This window comes from Polyodon spathula, chromosome 13, assembly GCF_017654505.1.
Source record: "Polyodon spathula isolate WHYD16114869_AA chromosome 13, ASM1765450v1, whole genome shotgun sequence".
Taxonomy (NCBI): domain Eukaryota; kingdom Metazoa; phylum Chordata; class Actinopteri; order Acipenseriformes; family Polyodontidae; genus Polyodon; species Polyodon spathula.
Window position 1 is genome coordinate 4,578,785 of NC_054546.1, and position 20,000 is coordinate 4,598,784.

General features: G+C 36.8%; 1 protein-coding gene across 14 annotated transcripts in view; it reads left to right on the forward strand.

Annotated features, from left to right (window-relative positions):
* LOC121325767 (transcription factor COE3) overlaps nucleotides 1-20,000 on the forward strand; it is a 90,421-nt gene that overhangs the window by 48,711 nt on the left and 21,710 nt on the right. For 5 of the 14 annotated variants that reach the window (XM_041268753.1, XM_041268761.1, XM_041268762.1 and 2 more), the window contains exons 7-10: nucleotides 5,663-5,744; nucleotides 8,735-8,879; nucleotides 14,330-14,463; nucleotides 14,952-15,078. In XM_041268753.1, the coding sequence (XP_041124687.1) occupies nucleotides 5,663-5,744; nucleotides 8,735-8,879; nucleotides 14,330-14,463; nucleotides 14,952-15,078 (488 nt within the window). The remainder of the gene's footprint in view (nucleotides 1-5,662; nucleotides 5,745-8,734; nucleotides 8,880-14,329; nucleotides 14,464-14,951; nucleotides 15,079-20,000) is intronic. The other 9 variants (XM_041268756.1, XM_041268764.1, XM_041268758.1 and 6 more) reach the window with 3 other exon arrangements.

Consider the following 20,000-nt stretch of genomic DNA (forward strand, 5'->3'; position numbering starts at 1 on the left):
TGTTTTTATTATTATTAATAATTAAAACCTACAAAGATAACAGTTCCTAATTAAACAAGATGGCAGTCTTCAAAGGAAAAAAAAAAATCCCTGTGAATTTAAAATTTAAAAAAAAAAGAAGATGCAATAATGTTTCTGTCAAAGGATTAATAACAATTAGTGACCATGGCTCAACTGTCACTCAGTATAGCAATATGGAAATCATAAACCAAATAAAGAAATCGGAAGAGTTGAAAGTGAGTGAGAGATAGAGAGGGAGATTAAAATAAAAAGAACGTGTATTGTGAGGCAAGATTTAAAACAATACGTTTCTATAAACACAGGCACTTAATCTCTCTGCAACCTGTAAAAATCTCCCCTGGAGCTGGCAACAAGTCGGTATGGGGTGCATTTGATGTGAAACAAGTGATGCTGGCATTGTTCTTAAATAAGGAGCTTCGTGATCAGAGCTGGCAAACAGAGCAGCGTCCAGGGGGAGAGGGGAGGCTGTTTTAATGAGCCCACAGCGAAAGACAAAATGCAGACTGATTGACAGGGCGACTGATCTGCCAGGGAAATAATGTCAACTCCGCATTGCCCATTAGAAATAGAGTAAAAGGTAAAAAGGGAGAACAAAATGGGGAACGTTAGGCACTTAAAACACAAGTCCTGCTTCTGTAAATAAACTGTGCTCTTTCTTTTCCCCTGGTTTGATGTGCACTTGATTATCATAACTTCAATCTTCAATCTGAACAACAGTGCACAGACTTAAGAAAAAACACAAACTAAAAACTAAGGCCAGTTATCTACACAGGGGTTTGTTTACATAAAAAAAACACACCCTTAAACATTTAATATGTGAACTCTTTACTGCAGTTATTTAGCTATTTATTATGAAAGTAAGTAGAATTAAGTTGGACATAGTTTCTTGTCAGCCAGAATTGGTCTTAAAAAAAAAAAAAAGTAGCTTCTAGTTTGTGTAATCATGTTGGATCTTCCTGCCATTGTTTTAATGAGGATCATGGGTAATGTAAGGGATCATGGCATCTGCCCCTTGAGAACAGCTGCTGAAAATAGCTATGAACATTTCACAATAAATACATTTCATGGTGCTGCTCTAGATTGGGAAGGGTTAATTTTCTAACCCTAATAATGTTCGATAGTGAGGTATTTGTCAGGAGATAAAGAAGTGATAGAATCTAGGAAGTGGGTCCCTTGGTGATTGTAGTACAAATATTTTTAATGCGGTATGGTTACTACAGTGGAGGGAGAGTAAAACAGCTCCAGTCCACTAGAGACGAAACCTCCTACAGCAGAGCAAGAGCCCTCAGGCAAAGGCCAGTAATTGTTGCACTGCAAGTCAAGCCATGGATATTTTCAAATCCTTACACATCTACATTTACATAAGGGACTGCTGCCTGAGAAAGCCTTGTATTTTTCTATCATGAATGGAGAGATATATAGTACAGTTTGTAGGATTTTGGGATACTGTACTTATGCCATCTGGTTATAGCTGCTGTACCGTTACCCTTTGCCCCTTCCATTATGACATCATGTACATGCTAACTATTATCTGAGGGACCTATAACTTGAAATGTACAAGAATTTAATAAGACTGGTGTTAAAGCAATTTATCATGCCATATTTGAAGAATAAATCAGGCTAATAGAACAGAATCCCCCCACCCCCATCCTCCAGTTATGGCCTGGAAGAATGTGAACCTGGTATAATAGCTAATAGCAAGAGTGGTAGAGAGGGAGAGGCCCTGACATTAAGACCCCAGCATTTTGGAAATCCAATATGTATTGACCTGTGTACTATCTTAGTGTAGAGATCTGATGTCAGCAGAATGTCGTCTTGTATAGGAACCGCTCATTACAGGTTTTCTGAGGGAAGCACATTGTCTGTAAAGCATCAGAGCCTGATCAGCTAGAATTGCTTGGTAATCAATACTCACAGCGACCGATGGCCTGGCTCACACACAGCACAGCTGTGGCCACTGCTTTCAGTGACTTGCCAGTAATTAGCAGAGACTGCGAGGAAGCACTGTAGTGACCACTCTCCTATCAATCACCACAACAAAAGGCTTTACATTTTAATGTTGCTGTTTTAACTGGTTCAGTCTTACATCTGGCATGTATGCAGAAGTGACATGTATGTACTTTTTAAAGAAAAACATGTTATTTTAAATGCAGCAGGGTTATAGTACTCATTCTTCACTATTACATTGGTGTGATAATATGAAATGGGATATTAAGCAAAGTCACCTAAAGGTAAAACAAATTTAGAACAGCATATTGTATATTCATTCAGTAATATAGCTAACATGCATGAAATGGTATGTGAAAAGTGTACCTTATTATAAGTGATTCACCTCTAATGCATTTCACTTTCCCTGCTTCTTCCAAACATTATAGTCAGAGACATACTGTATCTATTTTCTCTTTGCTTCTACATTAAGTAGAATAAAAAAATGATTTCCTTAAAAAAAAGAAACTCACCCAATTACGAAGCGTTACATTAGAACCACATTATCTACTTCTTATCTATTTGTTTAGTTATGATGCAGCAAAAATAGAATTAAAATAAATAAATCTGACATTATTCATTATTCTAAGTAAAGATGAGAGGACCATGAGCACTTTGCATTGCCAAAATGTCTCTCTTTCGCCTCAATTGCTGAACCTGTCAAGCACAGCAGTTTAAACATCAAGTCAGTTGCATTTTTAAAGAGACAATCTATTTCTCCTTTGACCAGAGGGAAATAAATCAGTATTGTATGATTAGTGGCTTCAGTTAGGTGAAAAACAGCAGTGTGAGGCAAGGCAGTGAGGACGGGTTGTATTCATTACCTAACACTTGCTGAAAGATCATTTTATCAGTGATTTGGCCATTGGTAAGTTGCAGCATCTGATACAAGCGGATAAGTCCTTAGTTACATGAAAACATTAGGGAGAGGAGCTGTGTCAAATAAAATGCATCTCATCAGCTTTTCTCTGACAAACCAAATTCATTCCTCTTGTAATTGATAATGGCCTCAGCCAATTATTTCACACATTACAATACACAGAGGCCCCTTTTACAGGGTTTTGCACGGCTGTAATTAGCTATGCTAATATCTCCTTTATTGGCCCTAATACTGCTCAGCACCTTTTGCCATGCTGAAACCCACCAGAGCCCCATGGCCTGTCAGGATAGCTGATTATTGAGAAGGATAGCTTTAATCAAACATAACTGCAGTACTTTTTTTTTTCTTCCCTGTGCTCTATTGCCAACATCTAATGCCACAGACTCCTTGATATTCCATTAAATTACAATTAAACAGTCTCCTTTGTTTTTGGTTGTCCTGAGCAACACCTCAAAGTTCTGTGGCCATTTAAAAGAGAGCTGTTTGGTCATAATTGCTTCCTGGCTCACAAAGGACCAATTTACACAATACCCATGTAGAATTGAAACAGCTCATAATGTAATGGATATTACGCTGGAGTCTAGGACTACAATTACAATTATTTTCATCAGATAGCAGAGAAGCTCTTTTTAATCAACTTCATAAAAGTAAATAGAAATGAACTAATTCATAGCTTAAACAGACAGCAATTGAACTGACTTTAAATTAGAGGGGCTGATTTATTTATTTATTTTTAATTTTTATGTGGCCTATTTCACTTGTTTGAGCAAAAAAAAAAAAAAGTCAACTCATTCATATAATTTTCCAGTACTAACAATGTAATGTATTGTTTTTGGACTTGTATGGTTTAGTTGCTGTAACTATAGCCACAAGAGAGTTAACATGTTAAAAAATTAATCACCCGGTCCCTTATTAAATAAACTCTAATACTATATCAGAGAAAATCTGTCATATATGGATATACTGCATTAGTCTGTTCAATAAACTCTTGGTTGTCAATGGGGGGGAGAAAGATTCACACACCATTCAACTCCTTACTCAAATACAATATACAAAGGTGTTTTTTTCTCAGACCTCAAAGAGACGGTTTGCCAGGGCTGGACTATTGAATGCTCACTGCTTACTGAGTTGCTGCTTGTTAGAGAGAACCTTCCACAGTGCCTGAGAGAAACAAGTAAATAACGGCCATGTTTCAAGCTTGAGTTACTCTGATACATACTGTGAAAGATTATGACTCTGTAGGGAAATAAAGATAGGGTCAGGGAATTAGTGTACATAATGGTCATTTTGATAATGGGCCAACAAATGCAACTGAAAACATATTGTACACAATTAAGCATAATGCACTAATGCCAAGTTTGGATTCTTTATTGCCTTGCTGCAATCAAACAGCAGCTCTGCATTCAGCAGTAATAAAACAAGTTTATTGATGTCATAGCCAAAGATATTCTGACACATGCACACAAATATGTTTTCACCTCCCTTCCAGGAATGGTTTAAAGCAGTCTCTTAGCAATTGCTTACAACTGACCAGTGGAAGTGTAGAGGGTTAGAGATAACATTTCACATCTTGATTCATGGTATTGGCTGAGATCCCTTCAAAGACTTCATTGGGATGCTTCAAAATAAAATGACTTGTTTGTGCACACATATTTATTTTATGACATATATTGCTGTTGGTGTATGTACAAAAAGATAAATATATAACCGACAACCCTTACAATTTTTAATATAAATATATATATATATCATCTTATATGATTAGTACCACAATATATATTGTTTATATATATACTTTATATGTAGTGGTATCATCCAATAATAAATACACCGTACCATAAGCTTGCAGTCATAACAAGCCTTTAATTTGATAAATTACAGGTACTGTCAATGACATGGGAGCGCTACTCAAAAACCATTATGCTTTTAACCACCTCTCTGTGTAGCCGTATCGTTTGGAAATTGAAAGGGTAAACTTTGCAATGGTTGTAATAAAAGGCTTTAAAAAAAAAAAATCTTGCATGGCACAGAGATTCATTTAGGTTATTACATGCAAAAGTTGGCAGCTTAAGAGCAGTGTAAATGAACTGCCTTCTCCGGGATCTCTCCGACATGACATTTGTTCAGAAGATTAGCCAGGTTGTAATTTGTGGCATAATTGCCCTGTGCGGATGTCCCAGAAGTGAAAACCTAATTGCCTGACAGGACTATAACTTTGCGGCATGCTCTCACCTTGTTAGGTCCTTTTCTGATGCAGTTCAGAAGCAGCCTGGTCACAGGTGTGCCTAATTTACCTCACTATTGAACAGGTTAGGTTTAATTGCAGAGTAGTGGTTAGGAAAAATAGGTGGGTGGAATATCAAGTGACTTACTGTACATTGATAGCAGATGGGTGTTAAAAGCTAGTGTGAACTCTGTACTTTGGGTGATAAGGCTGGAGGTGATTTACAGCACTTTATTTTTGGATCAACCATTTGTGTTTCCCAATGAACAAGTATATCTTTTTAGTAAATATACATGTATCTATTTTTGTTTTTGGTTACATTTCTTTTTACACACATGCATATGTTATTTGATATGCCTCTGTGTAGAGATGTAGATATACATTCGACAATTATTTACTATTTACAGCCATGATTTCATGCATTTCTCTGATTTATTTACTTATACTTTAAAGGACAGCAGTTACTTATGTATTTTTGGTTTGTTTGTTTGTGTTTCCTTAAGTAATCTGTGTTAATCATATTCTACCTTTTGTTATGTTTTGTCTTGCAGATTCTTTTTAAAGTTTTTCCTCAAGTGCAATCAGAACTGCTTGAAGAATGCAGGGAACCCACGAGATATGCGTAGATTCCAGGTAACTCCTAGAAACACAGAATCACACTCACAGTTTGTATATTTTTCCTAACATGGACCATGGTCAAACAAAACTTCTTCTTATTCAGAAAAATAACTTGGTGGTGCCAGTAAAAAAAACATAACTAAAATGAGGACAATGCTGGCTCTGTCTAGGTGAAGCTGAACCTTCTACTTTGCAGGTCTATTTAAGCAGGCAGTGCAGTGTGGGATGGATTGTCCTCACGCCAGTGGGGGCCTCTCCTGGGAGACATACTGCTTCTGTTTTTGTAGTTTTTCACATTCAAACCTATGTATGTCTTACTAGGTGGCTCAGGCTTTCTGCATATGTGTCCTTGGTAGCTGCCTTGAGCTTAGGTTTAAGCATTAGAAAAGCAGTCATTGAATTAGCTGAATTACAGTTTCCAACCGACCCTTTCTTTCATATACAAAACAAGGCTAATTAGTCCAGGTTTTTAATATAACTATAGTCATGCCCTATTTAAAATGGTTTCTTTCTCATGGCTATGGTTTACAGACACCCAATTTCTAACCGTAAAGAAGAACAATTTAAGCCATATTAATAAATGTCACCTCCGAGTAAAAAGGTCTGCATGTTTTTCACACTAAATATAGTAATTGAAAAGACTTTTACATAACGTCAACAACAATATGTTTTCCACTTACAAGTATTGTAAGCATTAACCAAGGAATTAGGCTCTTCGGACAGGAATATATTTATATTCGCCAGTAAGCAATATGTGAAAATTATTTTAAAAGCACACAGCCAGCAATAGTATTTGCCTAAAACAATGCAGCCTAGCTTTCATTTTTCATGAATCTCAGCTGCAAGTGGCATTGGTGATATTGATCCATGTGAGCAGAGCAGAAGGTCAAAGCTGGAGTGAGCGGAAATGTCCTCTTTGTCTCACTGATGACTAAAAGAAGCATCAGTTACCAGTGATCTTGTGGTCGACAATGGAGCCACTAGTCACGAGAAGGACTTCTTCAGGTCTCTTCAACTAATCTCCCTGCCTCCCAGAAGGTTTAGCTGGACTTAATAGCATGTCAGGCCCTGAACAATATTTCCAACCTTTTACACTAGCTCAGCACTAGCTCAGCACCTTTCAAGAGGTGCGCTGAAGGAAGGAGCTTCCCCTGTCGGTCAAACTCTACATTTCATTCTCTTTTTTATCCTGAATCGTGCTCTGGAGATAAAGAACCTGACTCAAAATTAAATTCTTATCATTTAACAACTTTCTTAAAAGGCATTGCTCCCTTTTAAAAACATGTTATCAGTTCAATGTTGTATTTACAAAAAAAAAGTACAGTTTCTGAGTTATTCTTTATAATTTTTTTTTTTTTTTCTGAAAAAACTAAAACAATTATAACACCTTATTTACTCTAGCCATTTTTGCAGGTTTCGCAGAATGAAAACACTGAAATGGTTTTCAAAAAACAAACTAATGTATTTACTGCAAATTGTTCAGATTTATTATGTAAATGGATTTGCACCACTTTCTCCAGCAGTGTGTCCCCTGATAATGTTAGCATTATATACACACTGAGCTTGGAACATTCCTTGGCTTGTTCTGAGCCCCAGTGAGGTGAGAGTGTTGACCCCAGCACAGTGGCAGCACGTTGTTCCCCAATAATTAATGTACAGTTTTTGCAGCTCCTCGTGTTTAAAGTGGCAAACACTTGGCATGTTTATTTATGTCACACTTTCCTTTAGACTGCAGTTTTGGCAGTGAAGAAATACATTTTTTTCAACTTATTTATTTTTGGTAATGTACATTGCATTAACCAATGAAAGAAAGAAAAAACAAACAAAAAAAAAACACCTTTGTTTTTTATTAGGGGTTTCTGCCATGTGACAGAATGCCATTTTCAGGATAAATTTCACAGATGCTCTATCCTAGGTGTTTTGTTGGAAAGCTTGTGAATTTTGCATGCTCTCCTTTCCACTTACTACCACAAAGCAGCTGGAAGCCTGAGGAGGCCCTATCCATCATCTCCCGTATGGCCAGGCTCTGAACCTGGACACAAGAATGGAACCCTTTCACTCAAATAAGAAGGAAATTCCATTGATATACCAGGGTCAATCACCATCAAAATGAACTTGAGAGGGGCTTACTTTCTCCTGATTGAAAACACTTTCACTATTCATATTCAGCTGCCTCCTTTCAGATGCAAAAAAAAGTTCATTATCAGACATTAAATGCAATTGTAAAATTGACCAGGTGATTGTTTTCTAAATAGAAAGTAGGAGTCCTACTAATTTATTAAACAGTTTGTGTTCATTTTGAAAATCCTTGCAGCCCTTCATTTGAAGTCATTCTCAAGTGATGCAGGCTGTAATTAGATAAACCAGCTTATCAATAGATCAATAGATCAATGAAAACGAGAAGCTTGAGGGGGCTGAAGGACTGATAATGGATGAAGGAATATTCGTGTGAATAGCTTTCATTTACTAATGTAATAGGCAGATTAATTTGCAATTAGAGCAGCCAGTTTAAAAGAAGACACAGTTATATGAAAAGCTTTTTTGGAGAGGGTGAACTGAATGACAGGTATTTATAGCAGCTCTCTCAACGAGTTCTAGAAATGAGCATCATATTGTAACCCTTTTATCTGAGACTAGTTCATTTAAGAAATTGTATCTGTTTGTGATCTTTCACAGTTAAATTGGTTTTACTTAAAAAAAAAGAAGGGACACAGAAGGAATAACTAAATAAGTAACATCATGATCTTTATATAAAAGAGATCATCACACACAGGTTGTAGAAACGTATGGTATGTAACAATATTGTATGATACTGTATGTACAAAACAGCTCTCTATATAAGCAAGATCATTTGCATATATATATATATATATATATATATATATATATATATATATATATATATATATATATATATATATATATATATATAGTCCCTAAACTAATTCCATGTCTTTCATACAGATTGCCTAATGACCAAGTACCTGTATTCATTCCTATTGCAGGTTGTTGTTTCAACAACAGTCAATGTGGATGGCCATGTCCTGGCTGTCTCAGACAACATGTTTGTACACAACAATTCCAAACATGGGAGAAGGGCCCGTCGCCTTGACCCTTCAGAAGGTACGGCTCCTTCTTATCTGGAGAATGGTAGGCACATTTTTACATGCCTTTTTCATTTGCAATGCTTTTTTCTCACAATTTTATGTTTACACTCAGAAGTGTTACTCATTTCTTTTATCTTCATTCTTGTACATATCTTTTTTTTTTAACCATAAATCACTCCAAAAGACCTATCTTCAGTACTGTATTCCTTCAGTTCACCAAAATTGTATTTTCTCACTGCCTTACTGTTTTATTTTAACAAATCCATCTCAAACTCTGTTATGTTGCAAAATGCTTTTTACAACTATCATTTATTTTTTGGTTGATTTACTAATTATTATTATTATTATTATTATTATTATTATTATTATTATTATTATTATTATTATTATTATTATTATTATGTGGTCCTGTCATAATCTGTTACCCAGTTCTCACTTGACAAGGTTATGTATGTCCTGTTCTATTGCATAGTAAAAGCATGATCAAATCTGTAAAAAATTTTCTGTGAGGTCAATTTCCTGTTGCCGGACCCTGCTGTTGCAGATGAAAGCAGTGGGGTTTTTTCTATGAGAAAAACAGCACAGAATGTTTTTCTTCCAACTGATTCCATATGATTGAGTGATTGCCTGCTCTGCAAAAGGAAGAGAGCTTGCAGTGAGTAGAAGGGGCCAAAACCCTGGGAAATTCAAAAGTAAAATGTGCTAAATGCAACCTTATAACCTTAGCCTCCTTCAGCAGTTCATGCTTATTCAGTTTAAAGGTTATGGAAAAAAAAATGCTACAAAGCCTGTCCAATGTGGCAATGATTTTAAGAAATGAAATAAATATCTTGTTGAAAAATTGTTATCCGTATCTTAAAATATCTGCTTTTAAGAGTTTTTAGGTTATTAAACATTCTATTTTGAAAATAACTGAATCAGTTTACCAGAAGAAAACAAAACAACAAAACAAAGACAATTAATTACTTTGCTATGCAGGGGGAAAAAAAAGAAAAGGAAACTTGTTTGTTTTTCAGTATTAATGACTAAGCTACAGGAGTGCAGATCTATAATAATGAAAGGTTGCCCTGAGCATTAGAGTGATTATGTCCTATGACGTATTGTTTATCTCTCTCATATGAACTGGATGGAAGGTGTGTTTTACCTAGCAACCAGCTTTAATGAGGAGAGCAATTAAAGAGGTTAAGCCCCCTCTCCCAGTCCTGCTTCTCCCCGGGGAGGAAACTTGCAGGAATACTGGGCTTTGTTGTGTCTTGTTCAGGGTCATGGTTCAAGCAACCTATCTATCTATCTATCTATCTATCTATCTATCTATCTATCTATCTATCTATCTATCTATCTATCTATCTATCTATCTATCTATCTATCTATCTATCTATCTATCTATCTATCTATCTATCTATCTATCTATCTATCTATCTATCTATCTATCTATCTATCTATCTATCTATCTATCTATCTATCTATCTATCTATCTAAATGACAGTCTGCCTGTCTATTTCTGCAAACACATGCACAGTTATTCCCCTGACCAGTCATTTGATTCATATGCACGACTAAAATGTATTTTGGAAAATATAAAGGCTTGTGGAATTTTTGACACTTTTTTTTTTTTTTCGGCCTCTCTTGCCATCCACCCACCCACACACACATACACACATTCACTCACTCACACATTAAGCAATTCAGAGCTCGACAATAAGCACAATTTTATTATTTTCCATTATGATCACTATGTCTTGATATTTGAAGTCTTGTAAAACAATAAAACCCACCTTCCTTTGACCTTTTAACTACTTTGGCTCTAAACTGTAAAATAAAATAAAAAAACAACACTCTTGATATTCCCTGAGTAGGACACTAAAACACACATGAGCATCTCATTTTAAAGCAGGATATACAGTTATAAAATGTAACCCCATCCCTGTCCACCATGAAGAGAGTATGCTTTGAATTAGCAACACATTCTTTACAGAAAAAAGCCACAGATATGTGGCCGTATGGAGCTTCTCCTTGCTAGCACCTCATTATCCAACCATCTAATATTCACCAGCAGTATATACACACTCAGAGACCATTTCCAAGTAAACTAATTCCCCCTGCTGCTACTGTGGATGGTTGCCATTGAATCTCTTATAAAGCTCACAAAACGCACAGCAAATTATTTACAGTTGCTGAATACAACCAAGGGAAAAACAGTGGTTTACACATTCCGGTGTTGCACACTAGAACTAACTTAGATTTTTTGCCGTTCCTTAGTTCATAAATTACTCCGGCATCACTACTGTTTAAACCTTAAGCAAGCCCTCTCTCTCTATGTGCTAGGCCTGCAGCACTGAAGTGATTTGCATGCCAAGTGACTGTAATGCTGTTAGGTTTATGCAATAAAGACAACTGAATCCAGGCTGCAGGGTTTTAGTGAGTTAAAGGGAACAGATGGCCCTAGGAGAGGTAAAAGGTATAATCCTATCAGCTGGAGTATCAGCCAGCCATCTGGACATCCTAAGCACAATTACAAGACATTTTAGCAGGCAGAACAAAGAAGTCTTCATAAGGCAAGATTAGACCAGTTTGAGTGTCTCAATATTGTGAATCTAGAGAAAGGTGACAAATGCTGTGATATCACTCAGGAGAGATGTTTGGGTCGTGCCTAAAGCTGCACATCTAGGATGTTTACTCAGTAATACATCAGGGTGCTTTAAAAGAATCTGCCTATTCTTTTGGGTGCTTTGTTGATTATCTTCTTGAAAAAGTTTTAACAAATAACGCCACAGATTTTTCTGAAAGTAACAGCGATGATACTAAGAATTTATTTTTTGTTGTTGTTGCTGGAAACAAAACAATAAGAGGCATTAAAGCTTGTTTGGCATCAGTGAACATAAAAAGAAGCATTAGGCCTTTAAAAAAGCATAAGACCTTAAATCAAATTTTGCTTAATTTTATATAAGTGTGGTGGTTTTTAGCATTTTAATTTGTAACTCAACTAGGATGGAGAATATTTTCAAAAATGCAGCACAGAATGATTATATATATATTAGATTTAAGTTCTTATGCTTTTTTAAAGGCTTAATGCTTTTTTTATGCTCACTGATGCCAAACAAGCTTTAAAATGTAAATATAAAAACAGTTTTTAGTCAAACATACTTCAGAATGTGCATCAAAACTTTCTTATACCAAAATAAACAAAAATGGAAAGCAGACACCCCACAGATCTCTTATTCTACCGCTGCCATCTTCATCTGCTCTGTCCAACTTCTGTCATCTGCTTGAGCGCATTGTGCACGTATATCATTAGATCTCTAACACTATCTGTGTAATTCATTTTGCTATGCTTCCCATTGAACACATGTTCCTTCTCTATATGTACACTGAAATGTATGCAAATGCAGGCAGAAGGGAGATGGCTTATACCACAGACACACTTGGTCCCTGTGCTTTCTGTAGAGAGGCATTGTAAATTCCTAGGCGGTGTGCACTAGTTTCAGGCCACAGCTGCCAGACAGCAGCCGCTTGTGTCTACACTATATCCTGACTCCTCTTTCCCCCCTTTCCTCACCTACAAAGTAAATTTGTTTACTGTAATTTTTTGTGAATTATTTGCCATAATTGGCAGTGCTGATGAAGGTCATTCCCTTTGAGAAGGCATGTCAGTCTTTAGAGAGTTGATCCTTTTCAAACGCTCTGCCTGCAATTAAGAAAAGCAAATGTCATTCGGAAGCCTCAGAAATGAAAATTTCTATGAACTTATTAGCATGAAGTCAACAGCACTAGTTAAGGGCAGGTTCTCAGTGTGTGCTCAGTGCCTCTGTTGCAGAGGGAGATGCACATGGAATGAGCAAATATAACCTCCACTAGTCCAACATTAAAGCAAACAAAGAAAGGTGGCTTGTCTGAAGTGTTCTACACAACAATAGCTAATGGTGATTAACTAGAGCTGGCTGCATGTGATAGCTGGAGGGACTGACTGTACTGTAAAATTTCATTCTGAAGTACCATACCAACTCTTACATAAACAAATACTTTAAAACAACTGGCAGGCAACTTTCAAATAAAGGCTGATTTTTTCACTTCTTTTTTCTGTGGGAAACAATTACGTCATTGAAACGCATTATATTTAAATTTGCGATGAACCCTGAAGTGTTTTGTGAATGTTTATCAAATTTGGATTTTTAGCATGATACCATATGTTAATTGAGATCATAAAGCTTTTGAACATAATCTGTCTTATATAGAAAAGATGCCTGGCATTTCATGAAGTGAAACATCAAGTAACTAAAAAAAAAAAAAAAAAAAAACCTAAAAGAGCTAGGAGACATTTAAGGAACAGTCTCAATTATCCTACAAACGCTGTATAGATTAAAACCATTGCTTTTAAATTATTAAGAATGTTGTGGTCAGCTTGTGCTAAAAGCCCATGCAAAAAAATAAATAAATAAATAAATAAATAAATAATCTGCCTTGTTCAACATCACTCTTTCATTAACAATAGGAACAGCAATAAACAAACACAAAAGTTAGATTAATATTAGGGTTGACTCGAGGACAAATGATGATGCCATGTCAAGGCAACCCCTGTAGGTAAGAGACAGAACAGTGGAATTTACTTGTAACAGAGGATGTCTTCCTATCTGCTCCTTTGCATGAAAGTCTGCATACAAAAGACCATCAAAGCTGGTGAAAAAGGTCTGTCAACACCATGTAAAAGAAGGCCTGATCAAAGGCAAGAACAAAGTGATTCACACAGGGGCTATGCAGCCTTCAGTCCCAGCCTTGTTGCAGTTCAGTGGCTGCTGGGAGCACAGATTGCTGCTGTGCACTGCCTGTTGCCTACTGTACCTCTCCTCCAGCAGTAATAACTCATGCAAATGTGAGGACTCAAGAGACAAAGAGAGGTCAAGTAAATGTCTCACAGATTCATGTCGACAAACAATATTAGATGTAAAACGTGTACCGTTGACAGAAGTATTAATATAGCGCTTTTGATTTTTCTTTTTCCTGATGAAAAGTGAAAAGTAGTAATTACAGAATGACAGGGGAAAATGAAGTTTTGAACCAAAGGCAAAGTTCGTGGATGAAAAAACCCAACCCAATTAGCCGCTTATAAGGAATTGAAATACAGAGCTTTTGCTCTTCCATCTCCCTCAACAACCTTTTGATTGACTCTGCTTAGATCTGTAAAGCAAAGCAGATAAATCGACATGCCACATGCATGCAATGCTTAATCATTCGTAATAGCCATATTTGCCCTGACACATAATTTGCTACATCAAGCCATTTTTCTTCTGCGCTGGTACACTGCTGTTTTGGCCTTTGCGGTGTAAAACATTTAATGGTTTGGTTTAACTACATGAGTATGCTGATATATGATTGGGCTTTTTTTATGCCTAGTAGAACAATCATTCACTTTTTGTTTCGCATGATTTGTCATTGGGCAAGAGACCTCCCTTTGAGAAAGATAGGTCCTAAATTCTCTCTTTTTCTCCCTTGTACAAGCAGCTACCCCGTGCATAAAAGCGATCAGTCCGAGTGAAGGATGGACCACTGGCGGTGCGACAGTCATTATAATTGGAGATAACTTCTTTGATGGCTTGCAAGTTGTATTCGGTACTATGCTGGTGTGGAGTGAGGTAAGCTTTCCATATTGGTGGGCTTTGGACTGTGACATTTTTTTTCATGAATGATTTTAACAAGCTGTCAATAGTATATCGACATTTGGTACCACGAGAATTATTTTTAAAGTATTTTTTTTTTTAATAAATAAAGCCTGTAATACTTCACTCTAGCCAAAGCCCTCTAGTGGAATGCTTGAGGCAGGAGGTCTTTTCAATACAATTGAACAATTAGTGCTAAAATATTGCTAGAATAAAGCAGAGGGAGACATATGGAAGCAATTTTCATGTGAAGGCTGCCCTCTGGCCTTTCCTGCAAAACGAAATCCAAGTATCACAGACCTTTTCCTTAAAACTGTAGAACCTTGAGCATGTATGTGAGAGGAGAGACTTTTCAGATGACGGCATAATTTAGATTCATTTTCGTAATTAAGTCCAACTGGCAAGCATCAGTCCTATCGACTGCCATCTCGGTGCTAACTCTGTTTACTGTATGATTTTTGTAGCTGATAACTCCTCACGCCATCAGAGTTCAGACCCCACCACGGCACATTCCTGGAGTGGTTGAAGTTACCCTCTCCTACAAATCCAAGCAATTCTGCAAAGGAGCTCCTGGACGATTTGTGTACACCGGTAAGAATCAATAATCTAGTTTTTCTTTCTTTTTTCTTTTTCCTCTGGTTCATTTGTGACGTGCTGTTGCTATATGCAGTATGTAGCCCACCCAGATTTAACAATGGGTCAGTCTAGCTCAGAGCTGTAAAATGTGTGAATGCTCCCCAGCTGAAGATATACCAGGGGGGTCCACACATTGCAACCCTATCCCTTTCCCAGACCTGCTGTTCAGAGAGAGCTGCCAACTCCTCTTAAACTTAATGCATTACAGACACTCACATGAGCCATCTTGCCCTTCACCTACCCTCAGTAAACACCACCCTTTAGCTGCAAGATGATGAATCTATTAATTACCACACTGCTGTAGGTATAAAAGAAACTCCTAGACTGTGAGAGAGAATGTACGTTACAGCCGAAAAAAGTTTAGGAGAATGAAATGGAAGCTTATCTGCTGGCAGGGGTGAGGGGGGGGGGAGGGGAGGTCACAGCTTGTCTGACCTGGAAGCTTCTGTCTGATCTGCTCTGAAATTGACAAGGACAATAAGATAATCATTGGAAATTACTTTCACTCCTTGAAATCCAGGCCAAGGCCTCACTGTAGCCCACAATATGAAAACAATGTGGTCCTACAGAAGGGGAGGGGTTGAATCCCGAGGGCAGCTGTTTACTATCAGAGTCCCACCAAGCTTGCTGTCTGGCTTGGCACTCTAACATTTAACCTTCCCAGCATGACAGTACCACAGGGCAACAAGGCTCTGGGATAATGAAACAAGAGTGTAGTGTGGTTTGTAAAGCCTGTGGAAGGTATATAAGTTAAGACATTAATGGCTTATATACAGCCCTATAAATGCGCCACATCTCAAAGAATGGACCCCATTAGTCACACACACTAAGCGGATTGTGATGATTCTCAGGCAAAGGGAAAATGTAGCCCTGTATATCCGTGTTGTTTTTTTTTTTTCTCCCTGTTCCTTCTAGCCATTATAAAGATACAATTACCTTGGGAGATTGTGGCAGTTCAGTTGATTAGCACGGTGAATTAAAAGAATGAGTCACAAATGACATGTCCAGCTCTTCTCTACAAGTCTTTTGTATTCCCAGTGTGCCTCACCCCTGTTGTAAGAAGGTCAGAATTAGAGAGAGCTAACAGTTTTCAAGCAGCTAGCACTTAGTAGCAGAATTAACAATCACTCTATATGTAATTGCCAGTTAATAGTAAATTGCCTCCTGGACTGTAAAATACAATATGAACTGGTGGAGGGGTAAAGAAATTAATGAGAATTTTTGCTGTATTTAAAAATGAATGTGCAAATTGATAAGTGGGACAGCAATGATTATTACATTAATAATTTGTATTTCTTTATTGAATATTTAAACATGCTAGTTTCATTTTTTTATACTAAATCGTGCAGTTCAAAGAATCTAAAAATACCTGTAATAGTTTTCTACTTTCAATTTCATTACATGCATATTTAAATACATTTATAAATACAAATAAATAAATAATTACATATAGTAGGTTAACACAGAAGTCATTTTCTAATTAGATGTAAACAGCGCTACGTTCTATTGATTAAAACAAATTACATTTTTTTTACACTTGTAATTAGAATTATTTTATAAATAGTCTCTTTGAACTGGAAATGGAAAAAAAAATAAACTAGTTTTGGCATTGTGAATCATTTTTGTTAAGCAAATGCATTTTAATGGCTGCTGTTTAACAAAAGGAATTCAAGGAAATTGATGTTAGCTTTGCTTCAAGCGTGGTTCCTCAGCATGCCATGAATACAGCTCATTTAGAACTCTTAATGTTGACCTCCCTCGCCCAAACGTTTTGTTGACCCACCCTCATTTTAGAGACTTCTTTCGCTCAATTAAAGAAATTATCACAAATTACTAGGAGTCAACATGCCGTTTGCAGAAGATTAAACCCTGTAACCAAACACAGATATTGGCAGCGGGCGGTAAACATGTCCTAAATGGACACAGAGACAGACTGAATGTTGAATACATGGAACCATTCCCAGCTCTGCAACACATTTGCTAGACGCGAACATAAATGATTTTTTTTTTTTTTTTCTGCACAAAGAGTTGCATTCAATATAGAGACTATCTCAGCCATTATAAAATAAAAATTAAAATTAAAAAAAAGGACATTGGTAGTGTATCAAAAAAAATACTACCTACATAAACTACATTTTCCAGTTCCCTCCATTTGGTCACATTTTTCTTTTCTAAAGCTTATCCTTTCTTATTGGCAAGCTTCCACCAGCGATCCCCCCCGGCCCCCCTGCCTCTCACTTCTCTCTCTGAGCAAAGGTCTCATGTTGCTGAAGTGTTTTAAAGATCCTTTGTGTTCATTCAAATGTGATTCTGTCAATGGCACTGGTACACTATTTAGAGTCGATAGCTCCTTTCCATCATAGCCAACACAAACTAGCTGTCTTATAGGCCAGCACTCTTTAAACAAATTACTTGTGTTCAAGCAGCAAATGACTGTTAGTGGCCTCCCAAAGATATTATTATAACATACTATTTTTACTGGGGTAAGAGTTGTTCTACAATGTTAATCTTTTAATATTGTATTGAAAGCATTGTAAAAATAAAAAAAGTCAGGTTACTAAAATGAAAAGCTTTACAAAAATGAAAGAAGAGCCAGTAATGCTTCAGTACTTCTTATACACATGGTTATTTACAGCTCGGGGCCAGAGGATTTTATTTTTAACTCTACCAAGTTATTAGTCTGCAGAATGTTCTACTTTTATGTTACCGATATGCAGTCGTGTCTTTGTATCCTACAAAGATCCCTGTGCTCTTACGTTCTTGCTTTAACCTTGCTCGTCCTGCCACATCTTTTGTCACTGTAAGGCAGTTTCTGCTGTGTCTAATACCTGTATTGGTTATCCATTGATCAGGCCTGGCGTTGGAACCAGCTGTCAGCTAAAAAAAAAAAAATCAAAGTGGGACAGATATGCTTGTCCTCCTGTCAGTAATGTTCTCTCTAATAAGTCCTCCGAAGCTGATCAGGCAATTTTAAAAGGCTCTTCCAGCTGATACCTTGAAACCAGTTTTAACACCGATTTCACAGAAACGGGCTGTTGTTGTTTTTTTTGTATTATTATTTGTATTATTATTATTGACAGCTAAGGAGGAAAACAAAACACCTCTCAGTGTAATTTGTAACAATGCTTTTTTGTCTTTTTATGCTTGACTTTTTATTCTGATTCCCTAGACATGTCAACTTAAGGATGGCAACAATCTTATTATACCGTATATATGTTTTTTGATCAAAGGTGCAGATACTGTGCGCACACTTTGTAATACTCTTGTGCTGACTTAAAACAATGACAGGTTTCATAAATAAAACACAGCACTGAAAATCACAATTCTGTCAAAGCCATTGCTTTCTATTTAGGCATGGTCACTGATGGCCCAGTCTTTTATGCCTCACTGGAGGCCAGAGAAATAAGACACACCATTGGTATCACACAAGCAGACTATTTGTCCTAATCAGTGACACCCATTTACTAGAATTGCTTAAAATGAACTATACCTCATACAGATATCGTACATTTAGACGCTCTCATTCATCATGTGAAAATTGAGGGCCAGTAAACTTTTCTTTTCCTCCGGTGGGATCACAGGCATGCATCAAAATGTTAACAAATGACTGGTGAGAGGGAACTGTCACACATTTGTCAGGGAAAAGGAACATTATTTGCTAATTTCCCAACCTGTACGGTGACAGGGTGCTTCATCTCTGGACCCATGGTGACCAGCACAGCCTTTTTGTTATTAGTACAAGTCAAGCGCTTTTTGGCTGCTCTAATAAGACACATTTTTCTATCATCACGGGGCACTTTATTTATTTATTTTCTCCAAAGGACTTTGACCAAAGCTTGTTCCACACTTCGTGATTGGCTGAGCTCAGCCAGTTTATGGTGGCGCTGGACAGAGAGAGGCCTGATAAATCACAAAGTTTTCCTGTCAAGGTGAAGGTATCGACTCTGCTGCACCAAAAACTGACAAAATGTAGTCGGGAGGAGACAGCAATTCATCATCAAAAAAGGACAAAGGGGTCATCTTGGTTTCACTCAATAAGGGCTGAAATTTTAAGTTTCAGACAAAGCCTATTCTTTTGAACTGAATTTCCTTCAATGTTGAGGCACTGTAGTGTTAAATTCACTTATTATAAATTCCAGAACACATTCTCTGGTTCCACCTAAAAACAAAACAAATGAAAAAATGTGTGTGTGTATATATATATATATATATATATATATATATATATATATATATATATATATATATATATATATATACACACACACACACATAGAGAGAAAGTGAGCTCATTTTAAATGTATTCTATAACAGTACAGTACATTTCTAATTGTTTCATATTCAATTATGATTTATTGCTTGTTATATCTGACCAAGCTGCAGAATAATCAGAGATAAGGCAGAGGAACTATATGTCTGCTGTGCTTCCTTTTTCCTCACACAGTTAGGAAAGGGTAATGTTTACAGCTGATGAAAGACGGATATAACTGCGGAAAAAAGAAATTGCTGTCAGTTAATATGAGTCTCTTTTAGATGCTTACAAGGGCAAAAGCGAAAGCCAACTTAAAAGGATAGCAACGCTACCCAAAATAATTTAAACGTTTGATTTTCTTATCAAAAATCGTCTGCAAATGCTCTGTAGTGTACAATCTGTACATCCGATTTCCCCCACCCAGAGGCACTTTGTTGTCTCTGATCTTAGGCTATCTGATACAATGATTCCTTATGGTTTTCCCTAACCGCAGGGCTGGGTTTGGTAGCTGTAGTTTGAGTATAACTATAAAAGCCATAATCAAAGGCATTCTACGAGGTATGTAAACAGAGTTGTTTGAATGCAATCCAATAGTTGTCAGCAAGGGCATTTTTTATAAAGAAGA